We start from the raw sequence: 17,917 nt of genomic DNA, 5'->3' as shown, positions 1-17,917 counted from the left end.
AGGTAAAAGATCAGCAAAATATTCAAATATTGAGCCTAACCTTAACCAGTCTCCCCCTAGAAGGAATCATTAATGAGGACATCTTAAAGCAAGTGTACCCGGGGGTATGGGCTACCGATGCACCTGGAAGAGCGAAAAGTGTTCCACCTGTTGAAGTTAGGATCAAGGAAGGCCAAAAGCTGGTAAGAATTAAACAATATCCCCTAAAGAAGAAAGACAGAGAAGGAATCCGGCCGGTGATAGAAAAATTTTTGCAGTTGGGACTATTAAAAGAGTGTGAGTCTGAATTCAATCCCCCTATATTACCTGTTCGGAAGCCCGATGGGTCATATTGGGTGGTCCAAGACTTATGGGCGGTGCATAAGATAACTGAAGATCTTTACCCGGTAGCGGCGAACCCATAGACCCTGTTAACCGTACTAACACCTGAATTGACTTGGTTTAGTGTTTTAGATTTGAAGGATGCTTTCGTTTGCCTCCCTCTGCATGAAGCCAGGCAAAACTTACTCACATTTGAATGGGAAAAGCCCAAGAGCGGTCGAAAGACCCAGCTCACTTGGACGGCCTTGCCACAAGGATTTAAGAATAGGCCTACCGTTTTTGGCAATCGGTTTGCGAAAGACTTGGAATCCTGGGAAACCCCGTCTGAGGAGGGGAAGCTGTTGCAGTATGTGGATGATATCCCGATCGCCACCAAAACAGAGAAAGATTGTACGACGTGGGCGGCGAGTCTGTTGAATTTCCTGGGACTTCAGGGGTACCGGGTATCCAAGAAAAAGGCACAGGTAATGCAAGGCAAAGTGAATTATTTGGGCTATGAAATTAGTGCGGGACAAAGACCTTTGGGACAGGCCTGTAAAGAGGCAATATGTCAAACTGGGAGACCTAAGACAGTAGAAGAGTTATGGACTTTTCTGGGAATGACAGGGTGGTGCCGATTGTGGATCTATAATTACGGATTGCTTGTTAAACCACTGTATGCGTTGACAGCCACTAAGCAGAAACACCTTGAGTGGAATAAGGAGACCGAACGAGCCTTTGAGCTACCGAAAAAGGCTTTGATGTCGGCCCTGGCCTTAGGACTCCCAGATGCGAGTAAGCTGTTTCTTCTTTACTCCCATGAGAAGCAGGGCATTGCTCTGGGAATATTAGCACAAAACCTGGGCCCGTATTGATGGGCAGTTGCCTACCTCTCTAAGCAGTTAGACACGACTGCAAAAGGTTGGCCTGGATGCCTGCGGGCGGTTGCGGCTGTGATACTAAATACACAGGAAGCCCGAAAGTTTACTCTGGGCCAGAAGATGACTGTTCTGGTGTCTCACGCAGTATCAGCAGTACTGGAAGCAAAAGGCGGACACTGGCTCTCTCCACAAAGATTCCTGAGATATCAAGCTATATTGGTAGCGCGGGATGACGTGGAGATTGTAGTCGCTAACACTGTCAACCCAGCTTCTTTTCTCAGCAGGAACACAGGAGAACCGGTACATCGTGACCGTTTGGAAACCATCGAAGCAACGTACGCCAGTTGCCCAGACGTGAAAGACGGCCCCATGGAAAACGGGGAAACTCGCTTCACAGACGGAAGCAGTTACGTCCTAAACAGTAATCGACACGCGGGATACGCCGTCACTGCCAGCCAAGAGGTAATAGAATCTGGGGCTTTGCCCAGGAACACCTCCGCACAGAAGGCAGAAATAATTGCTCTAACCCGCGCCCTGGAATTGGCCCAGGGCAAAGTTGTGAACATTTATACAGACTCAAAATATGCCTTTGGAGTTGTACACGCACGTGGAGCAATTTGGAAGGAGAGAGGACTAGTGAGTTCTCAAGGGAAAAATATCAAACACGCAGAAGAAATTCTGAAGTTACTGGAAGCTGTCCAGCTCCCTAAGAAAGTAGCAATTATGCATATTAAGGCACACCAGAAAGCGAGCTCAGATTTGGAAAAAGGGAACGAGCTGGCGGACAGAGAGGCAAAACAAGTGGCCAAAACACAGGTAAAAACAGAAGGGGCCTTAATTCCTGATAGGTGGATTTCCCTAGAAGGTAAGCCAGAATACACTAAGGAAGATCAAAAGCTCATTACAGGTTTAGAAGGGTCATATAATGAAGAGGGTTGGGCTCATACCCCACAGGGAAAGCTAATCGTTCCCTCTTGCTTATTATGGCATTTGATAGGGGAGGAACATAGGAAAAGACATTGGGGAACAGAAGCCCTGTATAATCATCTGATAGGAGAAATTGTGGCTAGGAATTTATACGCCACGGTGAGGCAGTGTGATCGCACAACAGTGTGATCTTTGCCTCCAGACTAATCCTAAGAGCACCCCCAAGCTGGAAATGGGCCAGACTGGAAAAGGCAATGGGCCTGGACAACAATGGCAAATTGCTAATGTTTATTCATTACTAAAACACACCCACTTGTGATTTGCAGCTATGCATGTTCCGTAGCTTTCTCATGGGAACTTCTTCAAAAGTTACTTATGAAGTTATGCCAAGGTCACACTGTCCCTGTTTTTCTCCTGATATCAGCAAAGCCAGCTATTTTCGGCCAAGGCCTAGTCTTGCTGCTCAAACTGACATTCTTTCACACAGAACTCTGCTCGCACAGCTTTTCTATAGACCCATGTCCTTTTTCATGAAGCCAATTCCCAACAATTCCCCCTTTTTCTTTTTGTGCGAGTAGAGCTTGGTGTGTCAGCTTTGAGACTCCTTTTATCATGCACCCATACGGAATTCTAACTATTACACAGATTAATATCAATATACCCAACCATCATAAGGCTTCCTTAATCAATGACATTACCCATAGTGTTATCCCGCCGAATATTGATTGTAACACTCCATCAAACCAACTAGTTTCTTGCTGGATCTTTGTGTATGTTTCTTCAGCCAATCTATTTGTTTGTATATAGATTGAGGTAAAATTTTAACACCTGCTGTATTGCCCTTTGCAAAGATCTGTGAACACAATTAATTAAACACAGTAAAAACAACATTATACCTAATAAAATACATAAGCACACAAAAAGAGGTTTGATTAATAGCTTTAGCTAGTGACACCCAAACATTCTTACTGTCCCATGGTGTTAACCGATGTGGATCAATCACCGGTGTCACTGTCATGCTGCTTACTACAGTCAGTGTGTTCCATATCAATCTCAGCATAAGGTTTCAAATTTATGGGTAAATCAGGAACGTATCTGCCAGACATGGATGATGTGATGGGGGTTTTTTTGTTGTGTTTTGTTTTTTTTTTTGTTTTGTTTTGTTTTTTTTGGTTTTTTTTTTTTTTTTTGTCCAATTGCTGCCAAGGCTTGCCATCCCAGTGCACTTAGTTGTCTTGTAGAAGTTAAGGTACCGCTGCCCCACAATAAATCCAGCAGCGGCTGTAAGTCTGTATTTGTAATACCACAACAAGGTTGAATCCACTGTAGGTCTCCGTTTAAATCTTTCTCCCTCTTTTTGTTTTTGAGCAATCCAGGCTTGCTTAATAACTTGGGATGCCATTTTCCTTAATAAGCTGAACAAGGTAAAACTATTACAATAGCTAAAATCACAGTAACTACAATAATGCCCATAATTCTTTGAGCCAACCCGTTACCCCTAATGACCCAGACCATGAGGAAAATGAACCATCTATACATTCTTGTGCCATCTTGCTCCATGAACTCAGCCCAGCAATCGGTAGGTGCCAGCTTTCCGTGGGCGTCCCCACAGAGGCAACGATGGCCTCACTGTACACCAGCCCGATGCTCTTCGGAAAATCCCAGTATTTATACATTTGCAGAGGAACGGGTTTTAGCACACGTGGCCAGCGGGTGCCAAAAGTCCGCCTCGGTTGCAATCTATGACGCATGCGCTCGCTGGCCAGGCGCGCTGCACGAGTCATAGCCATCTTGTCTATTGGTTCATGGGCTTTACGATACAGTTGCGATGCACAGAGAATCTTGACCTGTTATGTTAGCCAAGGTGACCTATACATTAGTTTTTGGCTGAGGTAGTATTCATATTGCCACATCATCTATGATGCTCCAGATGATGATGGTCATGCAAATCGAACAGGAGTCCATCGTGGGCCTGTATCTGTGGAAACACAATCAACCTCGTTCCCAGGTTATTAATGGAAATAGACCTTACCCCTAATTTTGGCTTTAACTAACTTTTACCCCACACTGTCTTCCCGTAATCACACTATATTTAATCAAATTATGCTTTACACACTTTTTACCTAAAGCAGGTTCTATATACAATAAGGCACGCTGTTCTGAAAACCTCTCTGAAGGACTCCGTGTCCACTAGTAATACTCTATTAGTTAGAATCTGTCAGATCAGTGGCTCCAGCACCCGCCGGTGCCGTGCCAGTCGCCATTGGAACAATTCCGGGTCCAGCATCAGTGCGAAGCCATGGCTTGTCCCACTTAGCCAGGATCTCCCAGTAAGTTTTACTTCTGCTGATCTGCACCATTTCCTGGATTCTGGGTCCTTATACATTACCATGATTCCTGTACTTTGTTGCGTCCTTTCTGCCTGTAAAAGAACATGATGCACTACCATTGGTGGGTCTTTGTGATCACCTGTCAATCTAAGATAATTTAGCACAAATCAGTCTTTGGCCAATCGTTCCTCTGGGAGTAAGCCCTGGGTTCCCCCTTTTTGTTTTTGCAGCATGTTCTTTTAGGGTTTGGTTGGCCCATTCGACAATAGCCTGTCCTGTGGGAAGATGTGGAATACCGGTACCGTGGTGAATTCCCCACAAATTACAAAATCGAGCAAATCGTGTAGAACCATAGGCTGGGCCGTTGTCCATCTTAATTTCTTGAGGCACACCCAGTACTGCAAAAGAAGCGTGAAGATGTCATTCAATATGTAAGGCCTTTTCTCCAGTTCGTGCCGTGGCCCACATGGCAGCAGGATAGGTATCAATACACACATGCACAGAATGCTTTGCACCAAACCACATGACATGGGTGAAATCCATTTGCCACAACTGCAATGGCAAAAGACCTCGTCGGTTAACCCCACAGCCCAAGCCGAGCCCTTCCTTTTGACAATCAGGGCATGCTTTAACGATACCTTGGGCATCAGTAAGTGGTAAGTCAAATTGCTTTGCTAACATCCTAGCGGGTTGGTGCAAGAACGCATGCGATTGCCATGCTTTGTTGAAAACGATTCCCTGGAGGAGGCTCCCGTGGCGCTGCAACCAATTGGTCAGCTCTGTCATTTCCCGTTTCTCATCTGCACAGTGTTCTCATACCCAAGAGTTCTACCAGAGGGGTCATATTGCCATTAGTGATACCGCAAAGATTCCGCACCCACTGGATATCTCCCACAAGCTTCTGGACATGATGTAACATTGAAATTTCTCATGTTATTTGAACCTTCTGAGGTTTAACATTGCTAGCATTTATGTGCCACCCCAAATACTTCCAACGTGCTGCCTTTTGCACCTTTTCAGGAGTGATTATTACTCCGCGATGGCTTAAGATGTCCTGCAATTGAGTTAAAATCTCATCCTGTGGCAAGTTACTGAGGTAACTGCTTTCTTACAGGCTCTGATGCCCAGGCCACATACACCTGACGCATCGTGGGGGAATTGCGCATTCATTGCGGTAACACGACCCAATGGTATCTCTTATAGGGTTCTGCCTTGTTAATCGATGGTACCGAAAAGGCGAACCGTTCAGCGCCATCTGGGTGCAATCTTTTAGATTTATAATTAACAAATCCCATTCTTCTGGAAGCATAACTGGAGATGGCAAACCTGGCTGCAGGGCTCCCATACTGTGCATCACCACGTTCACAGCTCTGAGATCATGTAACAGTCTCCGCTTCCCACTTTTCTTGGGAATGGTAAATATTGATGTATTCCATGGACTAGTAGAAGGAACAACTTGTCCCGCTCTCAACTGGTCCTCAACTAACCCTTGTATTTTTAGTAGCCTTTCAGAATTTAGCAGCTACTGATCAATCCAAACAGGTTCATCTGTTTTCCAGTTAATTTTCAGAATCGGCTACCCGTCAGTGACCGCTCCTAAAAAGGATGCGTCACTAACATTGCCTTCATTTGGCTCAATAAATCATGGCCTACGAGGCCAAACAATTCAGTTGGGGTAGTCATGACATACGGACATGTCGTAATGTGTTCACCATCGGGGAACACAAATGTAATTGGTAGCTGACTTACTAAGGTGGCTTGTGTGCCCCCTATCCCTGCAATACCAAAGTTTGGATTGATCGATGGCCATGATGGAGGCCAAATGCATTGTGAAATAATCATAACATCAGCACCTGTATTGATTGTCATCGGTTTCTTGACAACAACTCCATTGGGCCCTTCCAATTGCACTACCTTTTCTGGTTTACCTCTTGTTGTGTCCATGGCAAAGTATACCTGCGGTTTCCCTGTGGAGCCGAATCCACCATCTCCACGTTGTACTTCACCTGGGTTCGGAACACACGACCTGAATGGAACTAATTGTGCTATTCTGGTACCTTTAGGAATAGAAACAGGAGGGATTAAAACATGAATCATAATTTTCACAGTCCCACAATAATCTGCATCAATAAGCCCTGGGAGCACCAGAATTCCTTCTAGAGCTGTTGAAGATTGCCCCATTAAAAATGCACTAAGTCCAAACCCCAATGGTCCCTTTATGTTGACTGCGGTTTCCACATCCACTCTGGAGCTTCCTGCGGTGGCGGATCTGGTGGTTGCGAGGCTGCCTGAGGGCTGGCAGCTCAAGCCCCTTGCATTTGTGTCGCCGCGCGAGGGGCCTTCGCGGTCGGTGTAAAGTTTCCCTTCTTCCTGTATTCTTGGTGGTATGGTTATCTTTCTTACACTTCTTGCAGCACTTACTGTTAACAGTACCTGTACATTTGCTCCTAATGTGTCCACGTTTGCCACAGTTAGAACACTTGACCAAGGGTGTCTTACTGGCCTTGTGTTTCTTTGTAGCTCCTTGGAGAGCTGTGGCAGCATAGGCTACTTTCTGTGAGTCCACTGATCGATCCGTGTATTCTATCATATCAACGATGTCTGCATTTTTCGGCAAATTACACAATGCTTTGCGTGTCTTTTCAGTAGCATTTTCAAAAGCGAGTATTTTGAACATGTTTTCTTTCATGCCCTCGTTCATGTCAGGGTGGTCATAAATTGTATTCTCCTGTTTCACCTGGGTAAAAGCATGGCTGTACATATTGTCTGGTACGGTAAGAAAAGCTTGATACGCCAAGATCTGTGATAGATGATGAACCTCAGTGACACATTGTAACTGAGCGTTCCCTGATGCGAAGGGTCCAGTACCCATCGGCATCTGCATGGTTACTCCCCATAGGGGATCTGTTTGTTGTCGTGATGTTGCTTGTTCCCTATCACAGAGCTTCTCCCACTGCCAGAAAAACACTAACATTCGGGCGGGTGTCAAAATCAACTGTGCTAGCTGTTTAATATCTTGAGGTATCAGCGTATCAGCAGAAAAAATGAATTGCAGTATTTGGTGAGTTAACGCAGATTTGATTCCGTACTGACTCACAGCATTCCTTAATTTCTGAATGACCTTCCAGTCAAACACCTCCCATTTTTTCTGTCCATTTGATGCAATAACTTGGGAATGCTTAGAGCATAGTCCCTTCTATAATGGCATCTGTTATTACACCCCTCCAATGTCTCTGCCTTTCTTCTGCAGCGGCTATTACAGGCGGCTCCGCGTCTGTCACGGGTGCGGTTGGTTTCCCCGTCTCTTTTCCCCATTTCCTTTAACAATTCTAACATTGTCTCTTTTTGTTCTATTATCAGAGTAGCCAAGTCCTTGTTTGCATTATTTGAATCAGGGTGTATGCTAGGTATAATTTGTTCATGTTGAACGGTGGTATCTGAGGGCTGGTTTTTCGTAGGCAGATTTTTACTCACTCCCTGATTCTGTAGGGTTTCCTTTAATCGTACGGTTAGGGAGGCTTGGGAACTGTCGGATGGCCGATTAATATCGGCAGTCCCAGGGAGTGGAGCAGAAGTCAAGGGCACGAGAGTAGGCGAACAAGCTCCAAAAAGTCTCTCTCGCTGCATTATGTTTTTCTCCCCGCTTTTCCCTTTCGCTTGCGGTTGGAGAGAGAGAGCAGCAAAAGCAGACGCAGACGCTTTACGATCTGCTTTCATTTCTTAGAGTTGTCTTAATCAATTTCCATAAAGTTACAAGATCTTTAACTTCTTTAGACCCGTCACTAATTTCGTCCCATAGGGAGGTTCCGATAGCATTCCAGGTACTAAGCTCAAAAGCTGTACCCACACTAATTGAAAGGTTTCTGTCCTTGCTTCATTAGTTTTTTAGCTGATTTATCATCATCAGTTACCATATCCCATAATACGTCTCCTAATCTACGCCATTCACTCTCCTTAAATAATAAATCCGGATTCTTAAAGCATCCCTTAACGCGACCCAGCGTGACTAACCCCGAAATTTGCTTAATGCAGTTTACTCCCCGCTTTTCTAAAAAGCACTGTAATAATTTTAGGGCTACCTCTTGATCCATTGCCGGCCGGCTTCTTGATACTCCTGGGTGCTACCTTGATTAAGGCACCTCGGTTAAAAAGTCTTTGCAGCCTTTTTCCAGTAGCCCTCACTGACGGCGAACCCCTTTTGGACGGTCCAGGCACGAGAGTTAACACACCAACCAAGACGATCAGCGTTCGGTTAATCTTTTGCCCCCCGGTCGCTGCTACCGGTGCTTCTCAGTGTCCGTCGCTCCAATTCCCCTTTCTTCGGTCCCCGTTCGGGCGCCATTTGTTGGAGCGGCGGAGGAATGCACATAAGTCGACCCAATATGAGTGATAGAAGTGATTCAACTTTATTTGCACGGATAGCTCATATTTATACAGTTTGCGATAATTATGCCTACTAGTCCTAATATGATTGGTACATTGCTAATGTTTATTCATTACTAAAACACACCCACTTGTGGTTGGCAGCTACGCGTGTTCAGTAACTTTCTCATGAGAACTTCTTCAAAAGTTACTTGTGAAGTTATGCCAAGGTCACACCGTCCCTGTCTTTCTCCTGATAACAGCGAGACCAGCTGTTGTTTTCCTCCCAATATCAGTAAAGCCAGCTATTTTCAGCCAAGGCCTAGTCTTGTTGCTCAAACTGACATTCTTTCACACAGAACTCTGCTCTGTGTGAACTTTTCCACAGGCCCATGTCCTTTTTCAGCAAGCCACTTCCCAACAAAAGGTATTCCTAGAAAAAGTTTCCCGTTTATAAAGCAGGAGTTTGTTGGGGCTGAATTACAGTTCCTTTGTAACTGAATTGGGTCAATATTCCGAAAAAGGGGAATATGTTTATTTTTGAAACAGGTCAATACTTGCATGTGTTGTGCTGGCAAGGAGGAGGCTTCTTAAATGTAGAACTTGTTAAATTTAAAAGCACACCTCCACTCTCCATAGTATTGCTTCTATGTTAATTCAGGGTTAAGATATTCATTCACTTCAGTTTCTGTGAATCTGTTAGGGCAGCGTGCTCTAAGGTGATGGGAGGGAGCAGGGGGAAGAAGGGGAGGAGGAAAAGCAAAATATCTGCAACCTGCTCTTCCATGACTCCTGCAAACTGTAATGTTATTTTTTTTTTCCCAAGCCTGAAAACTGTACTTGGCAGTGGGATTGTGGCTATCTTGTTAATATTCTTCCTTCCTTTCTTGTTTTGGCCTCTCCAGGAAGCGATTCGAGTAATCCTTGGAAATCTTGATGATTTACATGCATTTTCTACAGACCACTATCTTTCTGCGTACCCTTTCTTTCCTACTTGTAAAAGAAAAGGTCCAATGACTTGTATCTGTTGGGCATTGCTTAATTTGACATTCCTGCCTAGTAGTGCGCAGATCTTTAGCTGGAGTACGACTCCTCTGAGCTTCGCAGTTTTACATTAGCTGAAGATCCTCCTCAGTTGTTGCCTTCACCAGAGAACTGATGTATGTAAAAAGAATGTTTTGCAGTGTTTTCAGATGGCCACCCCTGCGTTCCAAATCTGATTTAGCCAGAAAAAACGAACGTGCATATATAAAGTCCCAGGAAGCCCACGTAATGCGATTGCAAGGAAAGCTAGTGCGTTGTTTCAAAAGGTTAATAAAACGTAAAGCGCTCCTTACAGGCGCAGCAGCGTTGGCCCTCTAGTAGAGAAGACCGCAGTAGTTTTCTTGTAAGGTACATTAGGATTAAGTATTGTAGTTGCTGTAGTGTAAAGGGTTACGGAGAAGTTACTCTCCTGAGGCTGTTGTTGCAGAGAAAAGTAAGTTAGTGGAAGGAGAAGCCTCTTCAGTCCTAAGGTGCGTCAGTTTGTGAATCGGATCAGGCCCTTCGGCATCATCTCCTCCCGTGATTCCGAGTGCCCAGGAGTAATGAACACCCGCGTGTTTCCGCCTCCAAGGCATCCCCTTCCAGTCTCGGCAGACTGCGTTATTGCCACCCCTGGTCCTAGCAGGCAAGAACGAGATCATCCTCTTTCTCTGTCAGAAGCTGGTAGGTATGAGAGCAACTTATTCCTGTTGCTGCCAGGAAGAGAAAGTAGCCCAGAGCATCGTCAGACAGGAGGCACCCAAACAAAGGAAGCCTCGTTGTTGGTTTGCTTCGCTAAAGCGCAGCCAGTTTTGCCTGCGTGCTTGAGGAGGGTTTGATTCACGAGCTTGTATTTCTGGAACTGGGAAGTCCATCCACCTGCTCAGGCAGCACCGGGCCCTGCGGAGAACTGCAAGCTCAGAGGCCTGGCGTGATGAGTTGTCCTGCAGTCTGTGTGTCGGGCTCCTCGCTGTAGCATACCTCTTAGTTAATCGCCAGCTGTGGGAGTCCTTGAAGCCAAACTCAAACGAACAATTTCATCCCTTAAAGGAACTGACTGTGTCATCTAGGCAAATCTTGGGCTTCATCTCTGGTCCTCAGGATGCAAATGGAGTAAAAGTATTCATGTTATCTGTTTCTTCCTGAGGTCAGAGGCACGTAAGAAGGCTGCTGCCTGGCGTCACCCATTCGTGCATGCATGAGCTCCTAGGTGTGCGAACTGCACCCCCAGGAAGGAACGTCTGTAACTGTGGCGTTTGTCATGTCAATTATCTTTTGTTCTCCCATTTTGAGGAGGACTGTGAAGTGAATGTAATGATGCTAGTCCTGTGAATCCTAGTCCTTTTCAGGTTTAAAAATAATTTTTAAAAGAATTACTTTTTAGTTAGGAAAGCTGATGAGGTTTTCTTCACAGGGTTGGGAGAGCCTGGCATGTTGTTTTTTGCGGGAAGATGTGAGGACTGAAGCCAGATGCAGTTAAGGAAACACAGTGCTATGAATGCAAGCAACTGATGGAAGAGTGTCACCTGGATGAGTGTTTCTTGTAATGTGTTACTAGCGTATGGTGTCTCCTCACATCTCATTTCTCCGCTGTGTAGTTCGATGTGTCACTTGTTCAGCTGCTGCTGCTCATTAAATATAAATCTCCATTGGCAGGAGCAGTTACAGGGTCGTGGATCTTGGACCAAGATCCTCAAAACCCCCTAGCTATGCGAGGTTTCCCTGCCGCACGTGCACTGCCTTTGTGTCCTGATGCTCTGTTTCTCCAGGAATGTCAGTATTTGCGTGGGGAGTTTCAAGGACCTGCCTGTGGACGCGACGGCCCCTACACCCCTGATGTATTCTTCTGGTGCTGCATCCTCTTCTTCGCCACCTTTGCCCTGTCAAGCTTCTTGAAGAAGTTTAAAACCAGCCGCTACTTTCCAACCAGAGTAAGTAGAAGGAGGTGGCCAGTGTCCATCTCCGCACTCGTTTCCCAAAATGGCTTTCCTGGAGCACTAAGCAGTATTTGCCCTGCCTTGGTCAAGCTGGGAAACGTTGGCCTTGCAGGCCAAGCTCTCCAAGAGCTTGGATGTCTCACACTCATTTCCATGAGTGCAAAATCATTGTAGCGTTTCCCACCTGCCTCGTGACCTGCCCCAGATTGAAGATTTTTGGGGTTTGATTTTTTTTTATTTTTTTTCTTCTCCTCAGGTAGTAGGAAGTCAGGTTTCCCAAAGTTTTGGGGGTTGGGGTTTTCGGTTTATTTTTTTTCCCCTACCTTCTGCGCATTATGTGCTCGAGTGGAAAGTAGATTCGAATGAGGAGCTTCCTTTTGAGGACTAAAGGATGCCTCAGTGCCTTGTTGCCATTGTAGCTGTGAGTGTAGCTGTAGTGGCAGACATGTGTTTTCTTATTTTTAATATTATTATTATTATTTTTAGATTTTGACTTAAACCAACCCTTGTTGGCCTAGTTAAGCTTTTTTTTATTGTCTGACCCCAGATCTCACAGGGACAAACACAGCAGCAGTATCTAAGCAAGGGATCAGGCTGCATGTGCTCAGAGGGGTGGTGGGATTTGGTTAAGCAGCCTTAATGTTGTGGATGTCTGCAACTCTTGCATCTCACCTTACGGCCCTGTTTGCCATGCCCCTCTCACCTCTGGTTTCTCGCCCCAGGTACGGTCCACAGTGAGCGACTTTGCTGTTTTCCTCACCATCGTCATCATGGTGCTCCTTGACTTTGTGGTTGGGATCCCATCGCCGAAGCTCCAGGTCCCCCATGCGTTCAAGGTAACGGGGTGTTTTGGCACGTGGGGGTGCCACAAGGTGATGCCGGGGCAGGGCAGGGCTGAGTCTGGAGGAGATGCTGGTGGTGTGACCATCTCCTCTTCCACCTCCAAGTGCCTTGCTTCCTCCTGGAAATGAGAAGATGGCCCCAAAACTAGATACCTACAGGGGAAGTATCTAGAGCTGCTTGCAAGGAGGAGACTGGCACTGCTGAAGCCCCCGGGAGAGGGGGACATGAAGCCAGGGCTGGGAGGTGCTCTGACGCAAGGAGGGAGGGGAAAATGAAAGCCAGTGGAGTGCCTGGGCTGGGAGACAATGCTGATGTGTGGGCTTTGTTGCAGCCTACCAGAGACGACCGCGGGTGGTTCATCAACCCCATAGGACCCAACCCTTGGTGGACGGTGTTGGCTGCGCTCGTCCCAGCTCTGCTCTGCACCATCTTGATATTCATGGACCAGCAGATCAGTGCCGTTATTGTGAACAGGAAGGAGCACAAGCTGAAGGTAAGGGCCTGCGAGAGATGACTCCAGCCCCTTCTGGGCTGCAGGTCTGGGGGGAAGCTCTTATTCCCGATGCTTTCTGAAGGCATTGGTTTGGGACAAGGTCAGGCTGCGTGGCAGGATGCTCTCCTGGATTAACGATGAAGCAGGGAGCAAGTGACAGAGCAGTATAGATGAGCAACCTTTTGGAGGAGCAAATTAATCTTGGAGCAATAGAGAACTGCGTTTTTGTTTTAAAATGGCAGCAGCAGCAGGTGTGGGGAATGAATTGTTTTGATGCGCTGCCAGGGATAACTCAGAGTCACACCTTCCTTGCAAGTGGTAGAATTTTCTTTGTGAGTGGAAAAAATGGTTTGGTGCTTTTGGGTTGTGGCTTGTTGTTTTTTGGAGAAGTATTTAATGCACAAGCTCTGCATATCCATTGTGTCTGAACTCCTGCCAGATTTTCATGCCAGGTGCTTGTGCAAAGCCTGCATACACCCTTGCTTGTTTCCATTTCTTGTTTTGAATTCTGAAGAAGTTGACTTGTGCTCGAGCAGGGTTTGAGTCTGACTTGCGACGTTATCCTTGCTCTTGTGCTATGGGATGCTCTGTTTCTTGTTTTCCTGCCTGCAGAAAGGATGCGGGTACCACCTGGACCTTTTTGTGGTGGCCGTGATGCTCGGGGTGTGCTCTGTGATGGGGCTGCCCTGGTTTGTGGCTGCGACCGTCCTGTCCATCACCCACGTGAATAGCCTCAAAGTAGAGTCTGACTGCTCAGCTCCAGGAGAACAACCCAAGTTGCTGGGGATACAAGAGCAGAGAGTCACTGGCTTGCTGATCTTTGTGCTCATGGGCTGCTCTGTCTTCTTCACTTCTGTGTTAAAGGTGAGAGGAAAATGCAAACCACCCAACAACCGTGAGCTTGTTGGAGGTTACAGAAAAACAGTCCCCTCTCTGCAGGCCTGAGTAGTTAGTTGTGGAGCGGAGGAGGAGGAGGTGGTCCCAACCCTTGAGGCTTGACCAACGGTGGGAACCAGCCTCGGTTAGGTTTTGCAGCCCTTCAGGCCCCCGTTTCGTGTGCTCGAGGCGAGCGAGCAACGCAACTGCTTGAATTTTTGGGTGTCTTTCAGGCCCACCCATGTTTATGGGTTACAGTTGAGCATATTCAGACCAGCACATCTGCTGTCTTTCAAACAGGCAGCCCTTTAGTGGCTGCAATTTGCTCCCCAAATGCCGCGGAGCAGCCGTTCCCAGGAGCTAAACACACTGAGGTCATCCCTGTGGGCTTCCTTGCACGTTCCTCCCACAAAGTAATCTCGTCTCTAGGCTAAAAGGAGGCCTGTGGCCTTTGCCTGTTGCCCCAAGAATAGGCAGAAGTGTTTCTTCTACCGCCAGAGAATGCGGCATAGGGTAGCACGGGTGAAATCGCCTATTTTCCTCCAACCTTTCTGGAAAATAGGATTATTCTGAGGAGAGATAACTCCCAAGTTCAGCCTAAAGCAGAGCCTTAGCTCACTCGTGCGCACAAAATGGCAAAACAATGGTTAATATCTGACCCATCTCTAAGCCTGAATGGAAGCTGGAAAGCTTCAAGCAATTTTAGGCAGTGCCTGTGGAAGAGGGTGGTAATACTGAAAATGCAATACAGAAAAAGAAACGATTGCATTCTTTCTTTTCTTTTTCTTCCCCCCCCCCAGTTTATACCAATGCCTGTGCTTTATGGCGTCTTTCTCTACATGGGTGTGTCGTCGCTCAGAGGAATTCAGGTACGGACTCTTTTACAGCGTGCAGCATGTCGGCTCCCTGGTATTTTGTCTCTGTAGCAGCAGGGAAAAAAGCAGTGGCATGGGAAAAACTTCTCACAGAGCAAGCAATGAAACTCTTTTGTGTAAGAAAGAGATTGGTGGAGGCACAGGAGGTAGATAGGGCTGGGAGGACCAGGCAAGTTCAGCGCTCTCTGTTGCAGGGTTTAGGGCAGGTCAGTGTTTGGTTACGTGAAAAGCGGGGGAATTTGGTGCAAAGGGAAGGCAGTTTCTACCACTGGTGGAAATCCTCATGGGGGGATTCAGTGGGCCGAGAAATGCTAATAATGGAATGGCATGGAAGAGTTGCCGTTTGGGCAGCTCTCAGGGGCAAGCCGGTTGCTAGATGGAGCGAAGGGAAAATGGGTGCTGCTCCCAGGAGGAATGCGGTGGGATCCAGGAGTTCTGACGGCAAGCGAGATGCTGCAAAGTGCCTCCACGTCTCGAGAGGGCCAGCAACTTGCCGCAGTCCCAAGGTGGCAACCTTTCCCTTTTATTTCGCAGTTCTTTGATCGCTTGAAGCTGTTTTGGATGCCGGCGAAACACCAGCCGGATTTCATCTAACTGCGGCACGTGCCCTTGCGAAAGGTGCATTTCTTCACGGCGATCCAGCTGACCTGCCTCGTCCTGCTCTGGACCATCAAGGTGTCCCGTGCCGCCATCATCTTTCCCATGATGGTAAGAGCTGCCACCGCTCGGCAGCGGGGTGTTTGCAGCGTTGTTGTGAGAGGTGGCATCGTCTCTGAGCTCACCGCATCTTCCCTCTTATTCGTGAAGGTTTTGGCTCTCGTATTTGTCCGGAAAGCGATGGATTTCTGCTTCTCAAAGCGAGAGCTCAGCTTTCTGGATGACCTTATGCCAGAAAGGAAGAAGAAGTTGGACGATGCCAGAAATGAAGCTGGAGAAGAAGAAGAGGTAAGGCTTGCTGTGTCCTCGGGGCTGGACATCTCCGTGTGTCTGTGAGATTGCCTGTTTCTCTTACAGCTTGTCTGGAAATGTTGGGGGAAGATCAGCACTCAATCGAAATAGATCCCAATAGCCTGTAACTTTTGTAACCTTTGTTTCCTCAAGTAGCAGTGAGCTGAGCGCTTGAATACAGGTGTAATTTTTAAAACGAGTCGTTTTTCACAAAGGTCATTATCATTATGATGATTATTATTAGATGCTGCTGCGGCTGCTGCTGCTGGCAAGACTTGCTCATAATCATGTTTTGAACACACAGTCCCCCTGCCCCGAAATCTTTGGAGTGAACGGTTTCTCCCCTGCTGCACTAATACCTATAGCTGCCAAGGGGCAGAAGCGGAGGGCAGACTGCTAAGTTTGTGCTGGGCATTCAGCTTATCTCCACTTTGATCAAAGACAGAGAACGTGATTTGTCCCTTTTTTACATCAGGAGTCCAGGAGGGCCATGGAAGCTGCTGCTACTGCAAGTTCAGTTCAGCTGAACGTGGGGAAGACCAGTGACGTGGATATCCCAAAACAAAGCAGTGAGGGGTAAAGCCCCACCAAGCGCCACGACCCCTGGCAAGATTAGCTTGAAGGTGTTTGGCAGAGTTTTCTCCACTTGCCTCTTTGTGGGGCATCCCACAGAAACCAGCAGGCAGCTTGGTGGGAAAATCAAATTTGGGGGCAGGGCTGCAGGAGGTGATTGCAAGGCTCTGACCGCAAGCAGAGTGGCTGCAGCACTCGCGTTTGACCCCCAAACCTTGCCTCATCAGTGCTTTTACGGTAGCTGGAGATCCTCATACTTAACACATGAGGAGTTGCAGGCGTGATCTGTACCAGCAGTGGCTTAGGAACCCGGACCGGGGCTAAGCCCCAGCAAGAGCCTTTGCACAGAGCTGTTGCTCTGCAGCTCCCCGGCTTGCCTCCCAAAACTCCTCATCCAGCAAAACCTCCCACGGTTATGCAGAGCTTTGATTCTCGGGGCTCCGCTGTTCCTCTTGCTGATGCTAATGCCCTTGGTGGCATCAGTTCCCATAATCACGGATTGCTATGTAAAATATTTATTGCAGGACTGATCCTTCTGAGATTGTTATCCTGGATGAAATGTCACAAACGACCATATGGAAGGCTCTCACTTTGAAGACAGAAACCCTTTGAATCCAGGGAGGAAAAAGGTAAAGGATTGCATGTGATCGTGACCGTGCTCCTCAGCAAGCGACGGCGCACACCTACGCTTTTCCCACGCTTTGGCCGGCAAGGCTGAGCAAATGGCCTGTCCCTGGGAACAGGCAGTGAGGACCGTGGCATGCAAACCAACTCCTCTCTGCTGGGGTGGTCCCCCGAACAGGGCTGAATCAGCAGCAGCTGGCAGGTCTTCCACTGATGATGCTCTCCCTCTTTTTCTCTTCCCTTCGCCTTTCCCCACTCCCGCTTTTCACGTTTAGGAATCTTGACTTTGAAGGAGAGGAGTGAGAGCGTGACTCGGGGATGTGCCAACGCAGACAGAGGGAGAAGGCGCTTTGTTTCAGTTGGAGGATTCCCATTAAAGCCATGCAGATGTTTTCAGTTATCCTTGGTGTGCTTCAGGCATTCAGTATCTCTAGACCAGCAAGCTGAGGGGAACGTCACAGTCAAGGGGAGTTTAGTGGTGTTCAGTCTGTGTGCGTACGTGCGTGTGGGGGTGTGGGTTTGTAGTGGTAGAGGGACTGCTATGGCTTTATCATTCAGTGCTCTTCTTTTAATACCTAATTCCTCCTCTTTTTTTTTCCTCTTTTTTTCAAATGTAAACTGGGAATGTCCAAAATAATTTTCTGTTATATTTGATGCATTCTCCACTTTCTTCTTGATCACAACCGGGTTTTTGGTCTGGTTTGGGGTCCTGGCTTTAATTCACTCTTATGTCTCTTACTGGTACGAGAGGGATGCCCTCTCTGGCAGGGCAGCATAGAGAGCGTCCAAGCAGTTGGCCTAAGGTGAAAGAAAAGCATTTGCTCCCTGCGCTCCAGTTTTACCTCTCTTGGTTGGTTTGGTTTTGGGTTTGTTTTTTTTGCTTTGGCTCTGCCATCAGCCTGGGAGCTGCAAAATGCAGAACTGC

At 47.1% G+C, this 17,917-nt stretch overlaps 2 protein-coding genes across 2 annotated transcripts in view; one reads left to right on the top strand and one right to left on the bottom strand.

Moving 5' to 3' along the window:
- LOC126036755 (electroneutral sodium bicarbonate exchanger 1-like) overlaps positions 1 to 17,917 on the bottom strand; it is a 168,910-nt gene that overhangs the window by 125,181 nt on the left and 25,812 nt on the right. The gene's annotated exons all lie outside the window — the stretch shown is intronic.
- On the top strand, positions 13,017 to 16,356 carry LOC126036753 (electroneutral sodium bicarbonate exchanger 1-like). The gene is made up of 6 exons (XM_049796796.1): positions 13,017 to 13,096; positions 13,709 to 13,960; positions 14,773 to 14,841; positions 15,382 to 15,555; positions 15,655 to 15,792; positions 16,271 to 16,356. The coding sequence occupies exons 1-4, from the start codon at positions 13,043 to 13,045 to the stop codon at positions 15,439 to 15,441; spliced, it is 435 nt and encodes a 144-aa protein (XP_049652753.1). The 5' UTR covers positions 13,017 to 13,042; the 3' UTR covers positions 15,442 to 15,555; positions 15,655 to 15,792; positions 16,271 to 16,356.

The sequence above is a fragment of the Accipiter gentilis genome, unplaced genomic scaffold (assembly GCF_929443795.1).
Source record: "Accipiter gentilis unplaced genomic scaffold, bAccGen1.1, whole genome shotgun sequence".
Lineage (NCBI taxonomy): Eukaryota > Metazoa > Chordata > Aves > Accipitriformes > Accipitridae > Astur > Astur gentilis.
The sequence above is the reverse complement of the archived record's forward strand: the minus strand, read 5'-3'. Positions and strand labels throughout refer to the sequence as shown.

Coding starts and splice junctions, on each gene's coding strand:
- LOC126036753 (XM_049796796.1), top strand. CDS start 13,043: ATGGACCAGCAGATCAGTGCCGTTATTGTGAACAGGAAGGAGCACAAG. Junction 13,097..13,708: donor GGAAGGAGCACAAGCTGAAG/GTAAGGGCCTGC, acceptor TCCTGCCTGCAG/AAAGGATGCGGGTACCACCT. Junction 13,961..14,772: donor TCTTCACTTCTGTGTTAAAG/GTGAGAGGAAAA, acceptor CCCCCCCCCCAG/TTTATACCAATGCCTGTGCT.